The sequence below is a fragment of the Geotrypetes seraphini genome, chromosome 4 (assembly GCF_902459505.1).
Source record: "Geotrypetes seraphini chromosome 4, aGeoSer1.1, whole genome shotgun sequence".
NCBI lineage: Eukaryota > Metazoa > Chordata > Amphibia > Gymnophiona > Dermophiidae > Geotrypetes > Geotrypetes seraphini.
In genome coordinates this window covers 322,479,727-322,503,801 of record NC_047087.1, presented here as the reverse complement: position 1 = coordinate 322,503,801, position 24,075 = coordinate 322,479,727, and the positions used below count along the sequence as shown (strand labels likewise).

Here is a 24,075-nt window from a genome sequence, read left to right as displayed (position 1 = left end):
CAGCATGGCAAAGAGATGGCGGGGGTTGGAAGAAAGGGAGTTGGGTGTAGTAGTCTTGCTTGACCAGTATAAGTGCAGAATTAAAGGAGGTCAACATAAATTTAAAGTGAAGAAAGTCAGCCTGTTTATGAGATTTGAGCCAAAGGCACTCAGCACAGCAGGTACAGGAACATAAGTAGAAGACACTGGGAATGAACCAAGGTTGATGTTTGGTATGCCTGACACAGCAGAGAACAGGAGGAGCATTGGTGTCCAGAGCACAGGAAATAACAGACTTGGATAACATAGTGGAGGCAAGGAGAGGTGAAATATTGGTTGAGAGTGTGGAAGGATCGAGGGCTTGAAGATTTTGAAACCTATTGGTTAGAACTGGGTGTGGCAGAGGGGGAGTAATTGTGAAGGTTATCAGATGATGATCAGAGATGGGGAGCAGTGAGGTACTAAGCCGGTATTGCATCCTAGAAAAATTAGCTATCGCGATTACTCTAAACTCGAGGAAAAAAATATCCAACCAATCATAAACCCAGAAACACTAAACTTCTTAGAAGGCACCCTTGATGAGCACTTATCAATCTGGAATACATCAATACAATCTCTACTGGACAAGGAAGCCCCAACCATTAATAAACTCATTCCTATTCAAAAAATACGCAATCCTTGGTTCTCGCATGAGCTCTTATTGATCAAAAGACAACTGAGGTGTCTGGAAAGAAGATGGCGGAAAAATAAATCTGACGAAAACCAAAAATCATATAAAGAACTTGCATACTTCTACAAGTCTAAAATCAATTTCACAAAAAAACAATATTATTCTAAAAAAATCTCGAAGGCAAGAAATCCCTCTATTTTGTATTCAATTTTAAAATCCTTATCACCTAATGCACTGATAGATGCTAATAAAAATAAACTATCAGCCCAAGAACTCGCTAATTACTTTTGTGAAAAAATCAACATAATACGTAAAAACTTCGATCAACCAATATCTGATATTCTAATTGATAATCCAGATAACAATCTTCTTCCATTAGCAAAATGCTCTGCCTTTAACCTCCCATCCTTAGAGGATATTGAACGCCTTTTCCTCAAAGTAAACTTAAAAGGTTCTAGTTTAGAAATTATCCCTCCATTAATTAAAAAAAAAAATTTTTTTCCTGTTTTGGTCCATTCATACATCACTTTGTACTAAACAGCATCAGCACAGGCATTGTTCCTTCCTCCTGGAAATCTGCAGCCATTTTTCCTATACTGAAAGACCATAAGATAAGTTCAGAAGAATCCTCAAATTATCGCCCCATCACAAATATCCCTTTCTTGGCAAAGCTAACAGAACGAGTAGTTTTTGAACAGTTATCCGACTTTATCGAAGCAACAAATGTGTTGCATCCCAGACAGGATTTTGGAAAAATCACAATACAGAATACTCTCTGATTGGGTTAACCACAAATATAATCTATCACCTGGACCATCACAATTCAGTTATCCTCTTCTCTTTAGACTTATCCGCCGCATTCGATACCATCGATCATATCTTACTTTTAAACAGGCTATAATCCATAGGTGTCTGCGACCAAGTTCTACAATGGTTCACTTCTTTTTTGTCAGATCGAAAATATACCGTACATTTTAATAATACTACTTCTAAATCTTTCTCCCCAAATTACGGCATCCCTCAAGGTTCCATACTATCCCCACTACTGTTTAATATTTTTCTATCGCCCCTTCTGAGCCTATGTCAATCCATAGGTTTCACAATCTACACATATGCGGACGATATTCAACTGTCCCATCCCATAAATCCAGAAAAATCAGAAGACATACATCAGATCAACCAGAAATTAGAAACAATCAAAAATTGGTTGAATTCCAATAGATTATCATTAAACATTAATAAAACAAAAGCCATGCTCTTTTCACACAAACAAGGACTACAGTTGTGCTCTACTTTCAACATCAATAACACTCCGATTAACATTGTTTCATCATTAAAATTATTAGGAGTCATTATCGATGAAAATCTCTCTTATCATGAGCACATAAGTAGCATAGTTAAATCCTGCTTTTATCGCATACGCCAAATTCGTTCTATTTCCAAGTTCCTGGAACCAAAATCCCTAAATATACTCATACACTCACTCATCATCTCAAAGCTAGACTACTGTAACTCATTATTACTAAATATTACCCAAAAAGAAAAGAAACGTTTGCAGATTATTCAAAATCTTGCCGTTAAATTAATTCACAATGGGAAAAAATATGACCATGTATCCCCCTTTCTGATTGCCTCACATTGGCTTCCCATCAATCATCGCATCATCTTCAAAATTTTACTTTTGGTATTTAAAACTTTATCTACAAATGAACCGCAATACAACTCTTCTCGTTCCCTTCGTTCATCAAGCCAAGATCTTTTGGTAGTCCCTTCTTTGAAAGTGATTGGCACAAAACGATATGATATATTCTCAGTAGTTGCACCTCAAACCTGGAATTCTCTCCCCAAATATATTAGAGATGAAAAAGATATTAGTCATTTCAAAACTAACTTAAAAACTTTTCTGTTTAAAGATGCGTTTACCTCCTATATGGAATAATTGCAGAGCACCAGTCTTTTTAATAAAAAAATAAAAAAAAATGATTAATATTGTAACCTGATTCCCTTTTCCCTTCCATCCAGTTGAGTCTGTTGGTCTGTATGTCAAACCCCCTTTTTATTTTGATTTATAGTTATTGTTATTATTATTACCTTGTATTTTAATATATGTTCAAATTTGGATTTTATAGTAATTCGCTTAGTGTTTTATTTGTTATTATTATTCTGTATTTTATTTTACATTCAAATTTGGATTTTATTGTACATCGCTTAGTATTTTATGTATAAGCGATTCATCAAATTTCAAATAAACTTGAAACTTGAAACTTAAAATTATTACATCAAATCACTTCCAACAGAGGCCACTCCACAAATCCAGCACCCTTTCCATAAAGTAGAAACTTGCACCAACCTCAGCTCCATTCTGATGTCACGGTTGGGTCCTGCAACCAGGAAGTGATGTCAGAAGGGACTGAGGCCTGTGACAACAGAAAATGGAAGATGCTGCTTGTGTCGGCGAACATTTAAAGAGGTATATGACGGGGGGTGTGCGGACAGAAGGAGAGACACTGGTGTGAAGACGGCGCCCAGAGCAGTTCACCACCTGTCCCCTCACTATGCCACTGACAAAAGGTTACTCTTGAGTCTCCTTTCACCTTCATTCTATGCTCCCTCACTTCAGAGTTTGCTTTCTAAACTAAACTAAAGCTTAACTTTGTATACCGAGTCATCATTCTGAGAAGACTCAACTCGATTTACAGCAATTAAATAAATAGGGAATGATTTACAAATGATAAATAGAAGATAATAGCAAAATTTCAAAAGAATTAATTTTCAAAATGTTTGGCAAATACAGTAGTTTTTAAAGATTTACGGAAAAATTGAGATGAACTGGAACTCCTTAAAAAAAAGGGGAGATCATTCCAGAGTTGAAAGAGTTTAAGGCCCAAAGATTGACTGAAGATCTTGACTCCTTTAATTGAGAAAGTTTAAATTGTTGGATAGAGACTCATCTCATGCACATTTACTCCACGTAGGTATTTAAACATCTCTATCATATCTCCCCTCTCCCACCTTTCCTCCAAAGTATACAGATTGAGATCTTTAAGTTTGTCCCCAAACACCTTATCACAAAGACCACATACCATTGTAGAAGCCTTCCTCTGGACCGACTCCATCCTTTTTATATCATTTTGAAGGTCGGACTTCAGAACTGAATACAGTTACTCCTTTTGTACCTTTTTAGCCAACTTAAAATTGTCAAATGTGCTCTCTCGCAAGTCCTGCGCTTCTTTCATCCACAGAGGTACTTTGCCCTCATACTTTACTGTTTTGGGGTTTTATGTCCCACATACATCACTCTGCATATTTTAGCATTAAATCTTAGCTGCCAGATTTTAGATTATTCATCAGCTTAAGCCAGCATTTGATACCCTCTACAAGGAACTCCTGAGGAATCAGTTCATATGATCGAGATGTTAACGTTGATGTCCATGCATCTCAGTATGGACTTCACAGCCTTGATACAGACATTTACCAAAATACGCATTGGGTTAGGGTTATCATTTGATAATAAATAAATTTTGCCACACCAGTTTTTTCTCTCCCTTTTCTAGTCTTCCTGGTTTCTGGACCAGGTTGTACTTTGTTCTTCCAGTTTGTGGTAGACAACCTCTCTTGTGTGTGTCCCAAGTAACTTTGTCCAGCATATGAACATTTAAACCTATAGACATGGAGGAGCAGCTGGTTTCTAAGAAACCCTAACCTCATTTCTGTCCAAGAAAAGATAAGTCTCACTCTGATAGTCTTCCAAGGATCTCAAGAAGTCATTGAGTATTAATCAATACCTGCCAGGTACTTATGGCATGATTGGCCACTATTAGAAACAGGATAGTGGGCTTGATGGACCATTGGTCTGACCCAGTAAGGCTATTCTTATGTTCTGATATATTCCTAAATATTTTATTGCACCACCAAAATGATATTCATACTTTTAACCACAACCAGGGACTAATTAGATATGGCTTATGTTCCCTATAAAATACGGAGAAAAGACCTCAGTTTCTTCCATGGATACTTGACACTTGGAAAAACTCTATGATTGCTTAAAAGCTATCATAGAAAAGACATCCTTGATCTACAAAAACTCCGTTTCAATACTTCAAATTCATCAGCCCTTTTTCAAAAACTTAATAGTATTGATATAAATATATTTAAAGCATAGGAAACCAGCACTTATCTTTTAGAAACTCTCCTTCCACTGGTATCGGTAAAAAAATCACAGTAGTTGTAGAATCATATCCTCTCAGTGTTGTTATAGCTGAAGTACACGGGAGAAGTAATTTAAACACAGAATTCCCGTCAAGGCCCTGTTTCGCATAGTTACTGCATCAGGGGAAATTCATGAAGAAAAAGCTACCGCTTCACAAATTGTCTTCAAGATATGATTCTACAACTGCTGTGATTTTTTTACCAACAAGGTTTCGTAAAGACAGACTGTTTGAACATCGTTCTAACATTTCACACAAAAGACAAGTGGATAAAAAAATCATTCTTTTGATGAGTTTAGATGCTTTGTATTAGATCATATTCCCCTAACAGCTCGTCGTGGGAATGTGAAAAGATTGTGAATCAAAATGAACAGCGATCTATTTTCTTTTTGAAAACTATCTGGCCCAATGGACTCAATCAGAAAGTGGCATGGTGCACCTTCTACTAACTGTGAGATTGTTCCAACGAATAAAGTTTTTTGACATTGACCCCTCAAGAAACCGGAAGTATAAACTCCAGCGCCATTCTAAGCCGAGTGTGGACGGAGCAGGAGAGAATGTGATTGCCCTGACGCAGCCGTTGTTCGGCGAAACAAGAGCCTTGTTGGTGACATCCAGTTCCTTGTCTTTTGTCAGCGTGAGAAGTACTATAGCAGGAAGATCTACTCGCTGCTTCTGTCGCCATCATCAGAAGATAAGTGAACTGTTTTGTTCTTTTTCTGGCTCCCTGTGCACAGTGGTGGCTTTGGTCCCGTTTTGAAAAATTACATTTTGAAAAGTGTGGAGTTTTTTGCCTACGATACAGAGTAGGACTGGCTTAAGAACTCATTGGGTTGCCGTCTGTATATTGTTAATAAGTTGAGGCTTTTTCTCCACCTATTATAAATGTATTTTCATGGGGTATCTCCACCACTAGGCTATTAACAATTTTTCGTATATTGGATTTATTTATTTTTGTCATATTCCTAAATATGCCACTTTCTCTCTCAATAATAAGATGATAGAATTCAGAGAAATGTGTAATAAATGCTTTTAACAGAGAGACTCCAAAGCTTTTATCCTCATACAAGGACACCAGATTATTCACCTTTATCACCATCTGAGAACAAGCCAGCACACACCCCAGCTTACCTGAGGGTCAATTTTAATAAGTGCTATGTCCGCCTTCTCATCCACATCGATGATCTTTGCCTCATATGTGGCCCCATCCTTCAGCTCTACCTTCACTCTGTGCTTATTAGTGACCACGTGAGCGTTGGTGACAATGAGACCCTCCTCGGACACAATAAACCCAGAGCCACTGGCAGCCTGAATCTCCCTTTTGGAAAATGGCAACCTGCAAAAGACAAGAAAGTAATCACTCAGCTGGAAAGGGAAAATGTGGTACTCGCCAGTATCCTCCTCAATCAGCGACAAGGGTCACAATATTGTAGATTCTGACAAGAACCTTCTACAACCAGAACGAAGCCTCCAATTCATTTCACAGAGACCTTTGTAAGCCCCTGACAACCTGGTGACCTTTGAGTGAAGAGTTTCATAACGCTGTCCTAGATCATCCTAACCCTTGCCTCCTTCACATGCCTTTTGCGTCCTATCGTAGGCTGTTAACAAAACCTCTCCCAGCCTTATATATCAATCCCTCTCTGCTGATAAAAACCCCTCCCTGATATACCACCAAATCTTACTCGCAGTTCTCAGCGGTTCACATAAACATTAACATATATGAGTTAAAAAAAAGAACGCCAAAACCAGAAAAGAATACGACAAATTTAAAGCTTAAAATACATTATCAGCTCCTTTTACTAGCAATTTTAGTGCACGCTAACCCCGTGCTACACGTCTAGAACTAACGCCAGCTCAATGCTGGTGGTAGCGTCTAGCGTGCGGCGTTAAAGCCCTAACGCAGCTTAGTAAAAGGAGCCCTGTGTTTTTTCAAGGATGATCCACTGAAATCTTCAATCGATGTGATCTATTACTAGGGAATCTGCCCCGATCGCTTGTTGGAAGAAATGTGTTTTGAGAAGTGTCCTATGGCATCAATCTCTGAATGTCTCCTCCCCTATCCCTGTCTCATGATCCCTCAGAGAAAATATTTAGAAGCCAGCTGCTTATTATGAAAACCATTTATCTGTTTATCAATCCAAATAAATGAATAAATAGTATTTAATAGCCCTGTTGTTTAAGTAAGGCCGCAGAATACGTTGTCCAAATCTTAAGCAAATGGAAGGAAGGCCATCTTGTGCAATCTTCTTCAACTGCTAGCAAGATAGATTTAGGGCTCCTTTTATCAAGGTGCACTACGGGGGTTAGCGCGTCGGACATTTCATCACGCGCTAACCCCCGCGGCACACCAAAAAACTAACGCCTTGTCAATGGAGGCGTTAGCGACTAGCGCGGCAGGCGTGATGAACGCGAAGTATTCCGTGCGTTAACCGCCTACCAAAGCTTGATAAAAGGAGCCCTTAGCCTAGCCCTTGGAACACTGTTGCCCCCATCCCCACCCCCAATTTTTGGACAGATATCAAGTTGTCTGATCAAATTTTATCCATTAGCCAGCACCAAAGATTTCTATTTTTTAAATGCACTTATGCAAGGGTAGAGGCCCGTTCCCAAAAAGACTGATGAAGGGTTGCCAATCTGATCCATGTGGCACAGAGTGTCATGAAAAAGGAGGAACAGATCATCCAGCAGATGTGATACTGATCCTCTGGAGGAGAGAGCAAATGACAGTCCTTATGGGGAAAGGATCTAGAGGGCGGGAGAGTGGAGCTGATACCTCAAAGAGACAATACCATACAACTTCTTATATCCCACAATTTTCAACAAGGAATCATTGCGGCTTACAGCAAGATGAATTACATTTGTGATATAGTGCTGTTGATAAGCGAGTTTAATATTGCTAGATTAGTTTAAGGATGGCAGTCTGTGGGATGAAGAGGGCGGGAAAGAGTTGAGTCTGCTGAGGGAAGAGATATGTCTTTAATCTTTTCCTGAACAGGCAATGCGTTGGTAATCGTCGCAGATAGGCAGTTGACTATTCCAAATACTTGGTACCAGGAACTTGAAGATGGAGTTAAACATCCTCTTTTAACATACTCCTCAAGAGGATGGGAAAGGTATCTTAAATTGCTGCGTGGTCTGTGAGTTAAGGAAGGTGTACAAGACCAGAATGTTGGTCACTAGTCTGCTAAAGTTTTCTCCGAAGATGGACTTGTGAATCATACAGGGTGAATTCTTTTTTTTCACTGGTAGCCAGTGTAGTTCAAGTAGCAATGGCCTAGCCTTCTCAAAGCGGTGGGATTGGAGGATTCAGAACATAAGAACATAAGAAAAGCCCTCACTGGATCAGATCGAGGTCCATCCAGTCCGGTGATCCGCACACGCGGCGGCCCATTTAAGTACTCCTGATTGGAGACCCAGTTATACCATAGCCCTCGAAACAATTTGCAAGAAGGTGTGCATCCAACTTGCGCTTGAATCCCAGAACAGTAATCTCTGTCACAACATCCTCCGGGAGAGTATTCCAAATTCCCAGCACGCGCTGTGTAAAAAAGAACTTCCTGACATTCGTCCTGAACCTGCTGCCACTCAGTTTCAGTCTGTGACCTCTTGTCCGTGTCACATCCGAAAAAGTCAGCAATGCTTCTTCTTGGTCGATTTTATCAAATCCCTTTATTATTTTAAAAGTCTCTATTAAATCCCCTCTCAGTCTTCTCTGCTCGAGGGTAAACAATCCCAATTTCCTAAGGCGCTCTTTGTAGCTCAAATTCTCCAATCCCTTGACAAGTTTCGTGGCTCTCCTCTGTACCTTTTCCAGCAGAATTATATCTTTCTTGAGGTATGGAGACCAGTGTTGGACACAGTATTCCAATTGCAGTCTGACCATTGCTCTATAAAGTGGCATTGGTACATCTTCCGCTTTACTTCTTTCTCTGCGGCACCATAATAGAGGGAGTTGCAGTAGTCTAGTTGGGGTAGGAAGACAGCTTGTGCCACCCAACCTGGGAGCTAATCAACCTGCCTGTCCAGAGAGAGAAGATAACCAGAGAATGCAGAGCCACAAGGGAATGAGAGAGTAGACACAAGTGTAAATAGAGTCCAGAAGACTGTTTCCAAGTATTATTTCAATATGTAAAAAAATATTGGGATTAGGTCACAAAGCATCAAATTGATATAAAATACTGGTACATTTGGAGCAAAGAAAATGAAACATTGATGGTTTACGTGACACATGGTCACGGAAACTAATGGTGTTTATATCTGATGATCATTGGCAATTCATGTTCCTTAAACGCATCCAATGTTGTCAATCTGCTTCCATGAAACGATCACTATTTTTTGTAACCAGGCGTGTAATTTGGACATTAGATTAAACCAAATTAACTCGGAATATTCTCCTTTATGTTGGTCATGCGGACAAGAAATAGGAATGCTAGATCATATGTTATTCTATTGCCCTATGGTTTATGACTTCCGTCAAACATTATTACATATAAATATTCCCTTAACGTATGTTGGATCTTTAATCTCTTTGCTTCTGTTGATATCATTAATATTCATAAAAGAGTGGGAGCTACACTTACTGCTGTAGCAATCCAAACCATTTTGAAGACTTGGAAAAATGCATCCTTGCTATCTTTCCAATTTTGGTGGAATTCAGTGTGTTTAGTTGGAGACTATGAGGAGGTCGTAATGGAGAAAAGAGCGAAAGGGGCCAAAATGAGATCATTATGGACGCCCATACAAGAGTTTGCAGACAATAGTTGACTTATAGTGAAAGAATGGAGATGTGGATGGATGTTGGTTTTTCACCCTCTGCAAATGGGATGGGGGGGCGAAGTTTATTTCAAGGATTCTGTCTCTTAATATCCTAAGCTTTGTGTTAAAAGTGTTATGAGCAATTTGTTTAATTTGTTCTCCTGCTTTATTGTATGTTATTATATAAAATTTCAATAAAATTTTGGATCTAAAAAAATAAGTATGTAATGGAGAGCACTGTGGTTCTGTTTAATGGCTTCACTTTGGTCTTATCTAATCTAATCAGGATTTCTTAATCACACTTATCCAGTACAAGTTCTAGGCGATTTACTAGATAAGAGGCCCATGCAGCTGGATTTAAGAAAGGTTTGGACAAGTTCCTGGAGGAAAAGTCCATAGTCTGTTATTGAGAAAGACATGGGGGAAGCCACTTCTTGCCCTGGATCAGTAGCATGGAATGTTGCTACTCTTTGGGATTCTAGAATTTTGTAACTCTCTGGGATTCCAGAATCTTGCTATTCTTAGGTATTCTGCATGGAATATTGCTCTCATTGGGGTTCCGGAATCTTGCTATTCTTTGAGATGCTGGAATGTTGCTACTCCTTGGGGTTTGGCCAGGTACTAGGGACCTGGATTGGCCACCGTGAGAATGGGCTACTGGGCTTGATGGACCATTGGTCTGACCCAGTAAAGCTATTCTTAGGTTTCAAACAATTAAAGTACGGAAACATTTTGAAGATCCCTCGTAAAACAACATGTGATGCTGAAAACCAAGCCCACAGTTGAAGCCTCTTGATCAAGTTACAGCAGCCTTAAAGCCACAATCTTCGGCCTGAAAGGGTTACGCTACATATATTTTAGGCTTGAGTTAGAAGATGGAGCTCTTTAGATTTTTATTGTTTCCCTAAATATTTCAGTCGCTTTCTCACTTTGAGTTGATAATCTTGTTGTAGCAAACCCATCCTCAGTGGTTCCTGCATCGGCTCCTTGCGCCTCTCAATAAGTCCACTAGGGGCAGAGAAAACCCTACATAATGTGTACAGGGAGGGTGTTAGGATTGTACAACAAATCTTTCTTAGGGTTTTACTATAGTATAATCCGGACCCCTAGAACCGTCCCCAGGCTCACGCACTTCCCCCCATCCTCGCCTTGTTAAGCCCCAGTCCCACCTCCTGCCCGACACAATTTAGAGGAAGCTTTTCATAATCCGGACAAAGTGCCGGGTTTTGGAACGATGTCCAGGGAAATCCGGACATCTGCTAACCCTATTCTTTCTTCTCAGGTTTATTTGTTCAATAAAAAGATATTTAAATGAATAAATAATGTGTAGAGGGTTAGAGAAATGAGAAGTGTGGAAGTATTTCTTAATCTAGATGTGTTTTCTCTTTTGACTAGTTTCTAGATCCAAATGATGAATGTGGATCCTCTATTTAGCCTCTTAGATTGGAGACCGACATCAGACATGGCAGCAGATAGCACCAACCACTTAGTGGCATAGCGAGGGTGAGAGGTGCCCCCCACCCACTCCTTCTCCGACCCCTCCTGCCGCGCAAATGAGCAGCAACCCCAGGGTCAGCTCTTCCTCTGACATCACTTCTTAGGCCCAGGTCCAGGAAGTGACGTCACAATAAGAGCCAACGCTGCCGTGACAGTGGGGGAGGGGCATGAGGCAGACTGGGGCGTGTGCCCCTCCCTCCCCCCCTCACTACACCACTGCAACACTGGCTGAGCCCCTCAGCACTTTTAACGAGGCACACTCAAGAGATCTTCACATCTGTGATTTCTGACGTACTCTATCTGCATTTGGTGATGATGACTTACAAACGGAAGAGCTCGATATGAACCACAGCTGGAGCAATTTTCTCCACTACATCAGCGATGAAGTTGTACTTGTGCCGTGGACTGCTGGGGTCATCCTGCCCTGGAAACCCAAACAGAAAACACATCAATGCAAGACAAATCAAGCCTGAGAACATCCAGTGCAATACTGTTGGCTTAGAGTACAGTAGGGAGGGCTTAGGCTCATGGTCTAGAGAAGCCAGAAATCCCCCTAAGCCTTCACTCTTAGTCATCCAATGGCATCCCTCCATTTTTAAGCCTCTCCCCCTTTCCATCCAAACATCTTAAAATTCAATGCATGTGAGCCCTCTCCGGTCTCTTCCCAATTTCCTGCATGCAAGGGAATGGCATTTCATTCTGCCTTTTATGCTATTTATCAGACTGAAATATCCAGGCTACTGAGACCTGTGGAAGATTTTATGTTTCCTGTGTCCGGGGCAGGATTTTTAATCTCTTTTCATCTGAGCAAATTCTTGCTGTGAAAGCTTCAGCGGCTCTGTTTCCTTTGTAATATAGCCACATAAGGAGGCAGTGACAGCTGTTGTACAACATCTGTACCATGTGCGCCTGGAAAGCAGAGTAGATTAAAAAAGCAAAAAAGCTAAACAAAATATCAGATGCTGCTGCTACATCCATCAAACCTTAGCTGGAAAGATCCGTAGCGAAGGGGACAGGAAGGGAGGGATCAGCAGGAATTTGGAGCGGCTCAAGTTTATTTTCTTTTGATTTACTGCAACAATGGTAAACCTTCTGGGGAGTTTACAAGAAGAAATGAACCACATTAGAAGATGCTTTCTCCTCTTCCCAAACATAACTTATTCTGCAATACCTCAACCACTTTTAAGAAGCGATCCCATTCCTCATGTTTCATATTTCCCTATTTCCATTTCATTTTTTTTTTTTTTTGGTTTGCATAATGTATTTTATTTTTATTTTTTTTTCCCCCTTCTATCTCATTATTCCCTGCCTTCACTCTCCAATATGTCTAGCTAAAGTCTAAATGTCCACAATCCCCATTTCTTTTTTTTTTTTGTACTATTTATTGCCGGCTAGATACTCGTTGATGGTCGGTATAGTAAAAATTTAATAAACTTGAAACTTGAGAGAGAAGAAAGGAACCAGGAGAGAAGATATTGCAAAAAAAAGAAAAGTTTTTGTTTTGCAGATTTGTGCACCAGCCCAAGTGTTCAGTTTGGAGAGGCCTCTGTAAATAGAAACGGTTTCAGTCCTGGCTTAAATTTATCAAGTGAGCTTTCTAATCAAAGTTGTAGTGGATGAATATTCAAATGTTTGGGGCCCTAACATTAAAAAGTTTGTTTCATTGTGTCTAAACATGCCTGAGCGCAGGTGGGCACCGTGAGCCTATTTTGTCTTGTAGAACGTAGGGACCGAGTGGGGACAGAAGAAACTAGGTACTGACCAAGATATGGTGGAATCCCTGCAGCCCTTATTTAAAAAAAATCAGAAGGCGTATTTTGTAAGTAATACGATAGGACACTGGTAACCAGTGTCCAGCTCTGTGAAGAGGAGTAATGTGGTCAAATTACCGAGAACCAGTAAGTAAATGGAGTAAAAAATTCTTGCACAAGTTGTAGACAGTGTAAGTCTTGTGGTCGAGATCCAAAGAGCAGAGAGTTGCAGTAGTCTAAATAAGGATGAAAACAACAGAGTGGGTAGAGCAGTCGTAATTTATGGAAGCACAACTTCACCACTGTCCTAACATGGTTCTAAGCTAATGTCGTTCCTCTACATAAAAAGGGTTGCAGGGCAGAGGCTGCGAATTATAGACCGGTGAGTCTCACATCAATAGTGTGCAAACTCATGGAAACACTAATTAAAAGCAAATTGGACACGATCTTGAATGAAGGGAATCTTCGGGATCCCAGTCAGCATGGATTCACCAAGGGTAGGTCCTGCCAATCCAATCTCATCAGCTTCTTTGACTGGGTAACAAGAAAGTTGGACTTGGGAGAGTCGTGTACCTGGACTTCAGTAAAGCTTTTGACAGTGTCCCACACCGCAGGCTGCTAAGCAAGATGGAATCGATGGGGTTAGGAGAGACACTAACTGCATGGGCCAATGATTGGCTGAGTGGCAGACTTCAGAGGATGGTGGTTAATGGTACTCTCTCTAAAACATCAGAGGTGACCAGTGGAGTGCCGCAGGGCTCGGTCCTGGGTCTACTCCTTTTCAACATATTCATAGGGGATCTGACTCAAGGGCTTCAAGGTAAAATAACACTATTCGCCGATGACGCCAAACTATGTAATATAGTAAGTGAATGCAGTTTACAGAATTATATGGCGCAGGACCTGCTTACATTGGAAAGTTGGTCCTCAACCTGGCAGCTAGGCTTCAATGCTAAGAAATGTAAGGTAGGCTTCAATGCTAAGAAATGTAAGGTCATGCACCTCGGAAGCGGAAATCCATGCAGGACGTACTTCTTGAACGGAGAAACTTTAACTAGGACTTCAGCAGAACGAGATTTAGGAGTAATCATCAGTGCAGACATGAAAACTGCCAATCAAGTGGAGAAGGCTTCATCTAAGGCAAGGTAGATATTGGGTTGTATCAACAGAAGTTTCGTCAGCCGAAAGCCTGAAGTCATAATGCCGTTGTACAGGGCCATGGTGAGAACTCATCTGGAGTACTGTGTGCAATTCTGGAGGCCACATTACAGTAAAGATGTGCGCAGAATTGAATCGGTTCAGCGGAGGCCACCAGGATGATCTCGGGGCTCAAGGGTCTCTCGTACGAAGAGAGACTGAACAAATTGCAGCTCTACACTCTCGAGGAACGTAGGGAGAGGGGGGAGACATGATCGAAACATTTAAGTACCTCACGGGACGTGTTGAAGTGGAAGATGATATTTTCGTTCTCAAGGGACCCTCGGCCACAAGAGGGCACCCACTCAAACTCAGGGGCGGAAAATTTCATGGCGACACCAGAAAGTATTTCTTCACAGAGAGAGTGGTTGATCATTGGAACAAGTTTCCAGTGCAGGTGATCGAGGCAGACAGCGTGCCAGACTTTAAGAATAAATGGGATACCCATGTGGGATCCCTACGAGGGTCAAGATAAGGAAATTGGGTCATTAGGGCATAGACAGGGGGTGGGTAAGCAGAGTGGGCAGACTTGATGGGCTGTAGCCCTTTTCTGCCGTCATCTTCTATGTTTCTAATAGGACAGAGAAATATCAAATGTTACACCTCAACGGTCTCAAACTTGCAGCCCGCCAGGTACTATTTTGAGGCCCTCGTACTACAGTGCTACCATAGGGAATTGGGGAAGGGACGATGACTGCACTCCTCCACGTACGCATACGCATTAATTCAGAATGACACCACTTGCTGCTTCCGGGTCTGTAGTCATTCTTTCGCACATGCTTCCCGAAGTTTGCTGTAAAAAGGCACGGAATTTGTGCTCAGGAACGGAAGGTATAAGACTCTGTACACGATTGTGAGGTGGAGTCCAATCGCGTGCAGATACAGGAAAGCGCTTGCGTGAGGTTACAGCAGTGAAGTGGGCAACGTTCCAGAAAGTAAGGAAAGCATTAGAGCAATGATTGGAGGCAGTGCAGCTTGTGCGTGTCCGGAGTTGGAGGAGGTGAGAGCTGAAGGCGGTTGCGGACACCTGCTATAACTCTTATAATCTTTTGTTAATTCAAAGGAAAAGGAAAGATTTATAAACTAGAAAGAGTTTTACCTCATGCAAACTTCTCATTTCTTTAATAAGACATAACCATTTTTTTCTGCAGCCCTTCAGATAACTACAAAGCCAAAATGTGGCCCTGCAAAGGGTGAGTTGGAGTCCACTGGAACACCTAATACTTTTGGTGATTGTACAAAAGGAATACTTGTGGAAGAACAGAAAGAGCGCCTGCCTGGCTGGCCTCTGACAAGTGCCTGAGATTGGTCTGGATTCAATCTAAGAAACATAGAAATCTGATGGCAGATAAAGGCCAAATGGCCCACCCAGTCTGCCCATCCGCAGGAACCATTCTCTCTTTCTCTCTCCGAGAGATCCCACGTGCCTATCCCAGGCCCTCTTGAATATAGAAACATAGAAACCTGATGGCAGATAAAGGCCAAATGGCCCACCCAGTCTGCCCATCCGCAGTAACCATTCTCTCTTTCTCTCTCCGAGAGATCCCATGTGCCTATCCCAGGCCTTCTTGAATATAGAAACATAGAAACCTGATGGCAGATAAAGGCCAAATGGCCCATCCAGTCTGCCCATCCGCAGTAACCATTCTCTCTTTCTCTCTCCGAGAGATCCCACGTGCCTATCCCAGGCCCTCTTGAATATAGAAACATAGAAACCTGATGGCAGATAAAGGCCAAATGGCCCATCCAGTCTGCCCATCCGCAGTAACCATTCTCTCTTTCTCTCTCTGAGAGATCCCACGTGCCTATCCCAGGCCCTCTTGAATATAGAAACCTGATGGCAGATAAAGGCCAAATGGCCCATCCAGTCTGCCCATCCGCAGTAACCATTCTCTCTTTCTCTCTTCGAGAGATCCCACCTGCCTATCCCAGGCCCTCTTGAATATAGAAACATAGAAACCTGATGGCAGATAAAGGCCAAATGGCCCATCCAGTCTGCCCATCCGCAGTAACATTCTCTCTTTCTCTCTCCGAGAGATCCCACGTGCCTATCCCAGGCCCTCTTGAATATAGAAACATAGAAACCTGATGGCAGATAAAGGCCAAATGGCCCATCCAGTCTGCCCATCCACAGTAACCTTTCTCTCTTTCTCTCTCCGAGAGATCCCACCTGCCTATCCCAGGCCCTCTTGAATATAGAAATATAGAAATCTGATGGCAGATAAAGGCCAAATGGCCCATCCAGTCTGCCCATCCACAGTAACCATTCTCTCTTTCTCTCTCCGAGAGATCCCACGTGCCTATCCCAGGCCCTCTTGAATTCTAGCTAGGTTCAGATTAAGAAGATCTATCTTAGCCAATGCACCTCCTGAATGTGGGAAAAATTTGGATATCATCAGTGCAGGCGAATGAAATAAGACCCAGACAACGGGTAAGATTGAAGAATGGTATCAGGAAGACATTGAAGACCAGGGGAGCAAGTACCAATCCTTGAGCTACTCCTCAACATAACATATCGCGTTCAGAGGAAAGGATCTCTCCTTAAGATAGAAGGTGGACCATTCCAAAGCAGAAAACCACACTATATGGTTTCTTATACTCCGCAAGCAAGTGTCAACTGGGAACCATTGCGGCTTATGTAATTACAATTAATAAGGTTAGGACACAGACATTATGAATCACAGCAAGACTATAATGAAAACAGATGCGTTGAAGATAGAAGGAAGTCAGACATAGGTGGGTGGAGTTGATTTTGCCTCTTAGTCCAGAAAAGGTGCTGTGAGAGAATAAAGGTGAGCCGGTCAATATTTTGAATCTGGATTTTCAAAAGGCAGTTGGCAAAGTACCTCAAGAAATACTTCTGAGGAAATTGGAAAGTCATGGGACACGAGCATGGAGAGTCAAATGTGGAAGAAAGCATGGCATATCCTATAATTCCTCTCCACATACACAAAAAGACACTCCACTCAAACATTTTTACCCACCCCTTCCCCAGCCTTGCATACTGTGCCACAGATAAACCCACTTCACAGCCTGCGCTTTACAGAGAAGCCATCCATCTGTGAGGAAGAGCAAGACATACCATATACTCAAATATAAGACGATCCAAATATAAGTCAAGGTACCCTTTTCCCCACAAACAGGAGGAAAAAGGTTGACTCGAATATAAGCCGGTGGGGGGGAAGGGGGGAGGTGTTAATATTCATGTGCCCTGCCAGGCTCTGCACCCATACTCGGACTGGAAGAGCGTCACTAGTGGGGTGCCGCAGGGCTCGGTGCTTGGACCCGTGCTCTTCAACGTGATCTTTATAAACGATCTAGACATAGGTACGACGAGTGAGGTGATTAAATTTTCATTTGTATATTGCTTTTAGAAAGGTTTTATTACATAATCTTTTTTTTTTGTTCTACCTACTTTGGATGATCTTATTGTTTTAATGCTAATGTATAATGTAAACATCACTGATTGTCCAGTTCTTCTTTATGAACCGCCCGGATCCTCTTTGGGAGGGCGGTATACAAGAATAAAAGTTATGTTATGTCATACTGTCTGGGCATCTGGACAGACAGTTTGTACAGGTTTTGAAAAGTTTTGAGCTCGGGGCCACGTGAGGAGGGGCATCTGCACAGATGCATCATGCTGATGTCACATGCGTGTATATGATGTCATCGCTTGATACCTGCGTATGCTCAGAGGCCCTCCAAGCTTGAGGAGAAGACCGGGGGTGGGGTGGAACTTGGTGTGCCTGGGGCAGGGCCATGTGTTCAGATTTAACAGGCCTAAAATCTGGGAACCTTACCCTGACACAGGCTCCCTAAAAAGAGGGGGGGGGATTCTCTCCGTCCTGTCTCAGTCTCCCCTCTAAATATGTGTGTAATGGTGTGGTAGCCGTGTAAGTCCACTTTTAAAAGTAATATAAAGAAAGGAAACAAAACATAAAGGAGATAAAAAGATGCTAAACAGCTTCCGTAATGACTTTGTGGTTCGACTTCTTAATAACGAGAATACAAGATGGTGTTGGTCTGAGCTCGATGAGAGGACACCTGGGAATTTATCTTTTTTTTCTCTTCTTACTGAAGAATAACCTTTCCTGGGCATGCCGAAGAGAAGAGGCAGGAGCGCGGCTGGTGCCTCGCGGCGCTCCCGGCCGGCTGCATTGATGAACTCCTGCGGCAAATGCAGGAGATGACAGTGGCGTCGGTAGATTCCCCGCGGCAACGAGGCGAGGTGCAGGTGGTCTCCTTGGGGCTCGAAACAACACTTAGTCCAGACGCTAGAGCACCGCCTAAACCACCTCACACCGCTAGCCCTCCACGGGAGGGGGGTGTTGCCGGGAGACGGAGGCCAGAGAAATCGACCCGGAGAGCAGAAGTTCAGGCTCTCATTTTCTTCTAGAGAGCCTGAACTTGGAAAATGAGGACTTAACGTCAACTGGAGCAAGATCATCCCAGACGATAGAGGCAGCTGGTGAGCAGTTTGAATTACTTTACAACCTTTCTTGCCACATTAGAATCCCTTTGGGACTGGATATCTAATTTGGGAAAAACCTTTAATTCTCAGTTCCAACAAATAGAAGGGAAAATTAAAAATCATGATAGTGAAATTGGGAATTTAAAAAACTAGAAGTCTCTAAAGCTTTAACAAATAATTTACAAGAAGATATTGGACTATCAAAGAAGCTCCAAGAGACATCGATTAAAGATAATACAAACTTAAGAAGGAAAATTGAATCACTGGAGAATTTTTCTAGGAATAATAACTTGAGATTGATTAACTTTCCAAAAGTCCCTGTAACACCTAGAGAAATGCTGAAACGATCCCCGAGTCTTCATTACCACCTTCCGACTAAGACTCGAGATACTCAACAAGAAGCAATAGACATTTCAGCAGTATTAGAATCCTCAGATAGTGAAATGTCTGTTCCAGCTACTTTATTGGTGACACTCGCACTTAGATATGTTTTTTAAACATAGGCAAAAAGAATTTCTAGGTAGAAATGTTTCCAGATTTGGCAAGGGAGACCCAAAGGTGTAGAAAAGAATTTCTTTTGTTGAAACCTGGTGTTTTGGCTTTGGGGGCAACCTTTTTTCTTAGACATCCTTATAAATGTGTAATTCACTATAAAACTCAGAAGTATGTTTTCTTTGTCCCGATTGGAGAAGGAGATGCTCAGCTCTCCGATAACTTATGATTTCATAAAGAATATTTTTCTTAGTTAACTCGCTTTCGAATTACATCTTGGATCAATTTGAGGACTTGAGAAGATTTATGTTCATATATTAAAGTTTATTTAGTATTGGTGTTATAGTTAATTTTCTTGTCATGAATCCTCTTTCTGTACCTGTTTATCTTCATTGTATAACTGAAAACTTATAAATAAACAAAATAATAAAAATAACGAGAATACTAAAAGGAAATTGTAAGAGAAAGCAGGAACAAAAGACCCTTGAAATGAAAATGCTCAAATATTTTGACACCCACCAGACAGGACTTAACAACGACCTTGGTTTTCATGAAGTTAAACTGCTTTTGTCACCTTCCTCTGCCAGTGAAACTCTCACGGAAATGCTTTCATGATTCCCTTCTACTGTATATAGAGATTTCTCCACATTGCTTAGTTGTGATCTGAGGAAGAAGGGCTTAAAAAATGGGAAAGGGGGTTCGATTCCCACGACAGCTGCTTGTGACCTTGGGCAAGTCACTTAAACTTCCTTTGCCCGTCTATGTCACTTGTGTCTTTCTGTCTCTCTCCCCTCTATGATGACTCCCTCTCTGTCTCTGCAGCAGTTGGATGTGTCTGTCTCTCTCTCGCCCCCTCTATGTAGATGTCTCTCTCTCTCTGTTCAGCAGTCGGTTGTGACTTGTGTGTCTCTCTCTCCCCTCGGTGTATATGTCTGTTTTTCTCAGGGCAAAAGTCAGTGGTGCCCTTGTCTCTCTCCCCCTTCTGTCTACATAGAGGTCACTTTTTCTCAGTGCAGCAGTCAGTTCTATCCTGTCTCTTCTCCCCTTCTAAGCAGATATCTCTCTCTCTTTGCAGCAGTCAGTTGTGTCCTTGTCTCTCTCTCTCTCTCTCTCTGCAGCAGTCGGTTGTCTGTCTCTCTCACCTCTATGTAGATGTCTTTCTCAGTGCAGCGGTCAGTTCTCTCCTGTCTGTTCCCCCCTTCTAAGTAGATGTCTCTCTCTCTCTCTCTCTCTCTGCAGCAGTCAGTTGTGTCCTTGTCTATTTCTCTGTGCAGCAGTCGGTTGTCTGTCTCTCTCCCCTCTATGTAGATGTCTCTTTTTCTCAGTGCAGCAGTCAGTTCTCTCCTGTCTCTTCCCCCCTTCTAGGTAGATGTCTCTCTCTGTGCAGCAGTCGGTTGTCTGTCTCTCTCCCCTCTATGTAGATGTCTGTTTTTCTCAGTGCAGCAGTCAGTTCTCTCCTGTCTCTTCCCCCCTTCTAAGTAGATGTCTCTCTCCCCTCTATGTAGATGTCTCTTTTTCTCAGCGCAGCAGTCGGTTCTCTCCTGTCTCTTCCCCCCTTCTAATTAGTTGTCTCTCTCTCTATGTAGCAGTCAGTTGTGTCCTTGTCTCTCTCTCTCTCTCTGCAGCAGTCAATTCTCTCCTGTCTCTTCCTCCCTTCTAAGTAGATGTCTCTCTCTGTGCAGCAGTCGGCTGTCTGTCTCTCTCCCCTCTATGTAGATGTCTCTTTTTCTCAGCGCTGCAGTCAGATCTCCCCGGTCTCACCCCTCCCCCTGTCCCGAGCGACTTACCGGCGGGACAGGGTCCCGGGTGGAGCAGGCGGAGGGACGCGGGGGCCCGGCTCTGGGCCTCCCGCAGCAGACACGGGTCCCCGTAAGTGTTGCCGTCGCTGGCGCAGACGGGGCCGTGGCCGGTGGCGCAGAGGCAGGTGCCGGGGGAGCGGGGCGAGGCGGCGGGGCGGTGGCACCGGAGCCCCGAGGCGCAGGGCGGGGGCGCTCCGGGTCCTCCTTCCCCGCTGCAGGGCTCCCCCCGGGCGGCCGCGCACACCGTGCAGCAGCCGCAGCTGAGCGCCGTCTCCCCGGACGGGCATTGGGCGGGCACCGGGGGGCAGCGCTTGGACTCGCAGCGGGGAGGGCAGAGGCCGGCCGGAGAGGCGACCGAGCCTGACGGCAGCAGAAGCGGCAGCAGCAACAGGAGCATCCCGGCAGCCGGAGTGTGGGAGCGGCGAGAGTCCAACCCAGCCAGGCGGCACTTAAGCCCGGCACCAGGAGGGGCTACAAGGCTGCGCCTAAGTCCACCCATTGCCTGGACTTGGCTCAATGTGCTTTAGGCCGAGCTTACTTGTCACACTGCCTTGCCTACCCCAATGTTCTTGGAGCTAGGCCACATTTTCAAATGGAAAAGGACTAAGATGCAGAATCTGACATCTGCCACATTCTGGGCTTAAAACAGTGTGGCTAGACTTGAGGGGCTGCAGGAAATGAAACCAAAATGGAAAGTAGAGAATGACATGGGGACAAATTTTTCCTGTCCCTGCCCCATTCCTGCAAATGATAAGTGTTCAGAACTTACAGGAATGGGGATGGAGGGGGGGGAATTGAGATCCTGGGGGGACAAATTTCTCCCCGTGTCATTCTCTAGTGCAGGGGTGTCAATGTCCCACCTGGAGGGCTGCAATTCAGTCGGGTTTTCAGGATTTCCCTAATGAATATGCATGAGATCTATTAGCATACAATGAAAGCAGTGCATGCAAATAGATCTCATGCATATTCATTGAGGAAAACCTGACTGGATTGCAGCCCTCGAGGAGGGACTTGACACTCCTACTCTAGTGGAAGGGTCAATATGTTCCAATAGAGGCCTTCTCCTGGAAGTCTCAGCAGTGAGTAGGAATCGCTCCGGCCCCAGCACATGACACTAAATCACCAGCTAAACAAGGTAGGCCATGAAGGGCATAGAGAGAGTGGAAAGGAACATATTCTTCAAACTCTTGCAAAATAAAAAAACACTCGGAAAAGCTGAAAGGGGACAGATTCAGAACAAATGCTAGGAAGTTCTTCTTTACCCAACGTGTGGTGGACACCTGGAATCCGCTTCCAGAGAGCGTAATAGGGCAGAGCACGGTACTGGGGTTCAAGAAAGGATTGGACAATTTCCTGCTGGAAAAGGGATAGAGGGGTATAGATAGAGGATTACTGCACAGGTCCTGGACCTGTTGGACTGCTGGGCACGATGGACCTCAGGTCTGACCCAGCGGAGGCATTGCTTATGTTCTTATGGGAGAGGAGGAGATAGTGGATGCTACGGATGGACCATTTGGCCTTTATCTGCCATCATGTTTCTAGGTTTCTATAACCATAAAGCTCTATGACCTCACAATGCAGGTGCAAAGAGCCTTAGCCAATGGGAAGAGGAGATGCAAATGTTAAGAGCCTTAGCCAATGTGCTTCCAGAGAGCGTAATAGGGCAGAGCACGGTACTGGGGTTCAAGAAAGGATTGGACAATTTCCTGCTGGAAAAGGGATAGAAGGGTATAGATAGAGGATTACTGCACAGGTCCTGGACCTGTTGGGCCGCTGCATGAGCGGACTGCTGGGTACAATGGACCTCAAGTCTGACCCAGCAAAGGCATTGCTTATGTTCTGATGGGTCTTTCCTCTGGGTCCAGGAAGGGGTTGGGAGGAAAGGGAAATGCTGCCTTTTCTTGTCAGGGAGGGGGGAGGGATTTAAAGCAAAAGAAAAAATATTAATGTCCAATCATCCGGGCCTTTGATGATCCAGAGTACTCTAAGCCGAGGATATTCTGGATAATTGGCATTCCACTGTACTAGTGACCTGGATTGGCCACTGTGAAGATGGGCTACATGGATCATTGGTCTGACTCACTAAGGCTATAAGAACATGCTGGGTCAGACCAGAGGTCCATCATGCCCATCAGTCCGCCCACGCGGTGGCCCATCAGGTCCAGGACCTGTATAGTATTTTCTATCTATAACCTTCTATCCCTTTTTCCTTCAGGAAATTATCTAATCCTTTCTTGAACCCCGATATCGTGCTCTGTCCTATCACACCCTCTGGAAGCTCATTCCAGGTGTCCACCACCCGTTGGGTGAAGAAGAACTTCCTAGCGTTGGTTCTGAATCTGTTCCCTTTTAATTTTTCTGAGTGCCCTCTCATTCTTGAAGTTTTCGAAAGTTTGAAGAATCTGTCCCTCTCCACTTTCTCTATGCCCTTCATGATCTTGTAAGTCTCTATCATGTCCCCTCTAAGTCTCCTCTTCTCCAGGGAAAAGAGACCCAGTTTCTCCAATCTTTCTCTATCTCTCTCTCTCTTTCTCTCTGTCTCCCTTTCTCTCTCTCTTTCTGTCCCTCTCTACTCTCTCTATGCCCTTCATGATCTTGTAAGTCTCTATCATATCCCTTCTAAGTCTCCTCTTCTCCAGGGAAAAGAGCCCCAGTTTCTCCAATCTTTCAGCGTATGAAAGGTTTTCCATATCTTTTATCAGACGTGTAGCTCTCCTCTGAACCTTCTCGAGTATCGCCATATCCTTCAATATTGGACGCAGTACTCCAGATGCAGGCGCACCATCGCCCGATACAACAGTAGGATAATCTCTTATGTTCTGGCTGTAATACCTTTCTTGATAATACCTAGCATTCTATTCGCCTTCTTAGAGGCCGCTGTGCACTGTGCCGACGGCTTCAATGTCTTGTTCACCATTATCCCCAAGTCCTTTTCTAGGGTGCTCTCACCCATTTCCAGCCCTATTCTTATGTTTTTATGTACTGGCAGTTATCAACATTTGCCTATTTCTGATCTCATGAAAAAGAATCACCTTCGAAGGTCCAATAAAAAAAAGGTTTTGTCTTTATTCCTTTTAATTTTATATATTAGAGCAAAACATAAAATGCATCCTATAACTTGTTAAATTTTATTACAAAACAACAGGCATAACTTTGAAACTTTTGCTTTCATACAGGCATGTTAATGTTTTTCTTGCATATTTAACCAACTCAATAAACAATCAAAAGGGAGAGAAACCTGGAATTGAGGTGC

At 43.1% G+C, this 24,075-nt stretch overlaps 1 protein-coding gene across 1 annotated transcript in view; it reads right to left on the bottom strand.

The window, feature by feature from the left end:
• HTRA1 (HtrA serine peptidase 1) overlaps positions 1-21,336 on the bottom strand; it is a 58,404-nt gene extending 37,068 nt beyond the window's left edge. Inside the window, exons 1-3 of the mRNA XM_033942307.1 lie at positions 20,811-21,336; positions 11,437-11,536; positions 5,989-6,193 (exon numbers count right to left, since the gene is read on the bottom strand). Coding sequence (XP_033798198.1) covers positions 5,989-6,193; positions 11,437-11,536; positions 20,811-21,321 — 816 coding nt within the window. The 5' untranslated portion in view covers positions 21,322-21,336. The remainder of the gene's footprint in view (positions 1-5,988; positions 6,194-11,436; positions 11,537-20,810) is intronic.
• Positions 21,337-24,075: the final 2,739 nt, after the last annotated feature.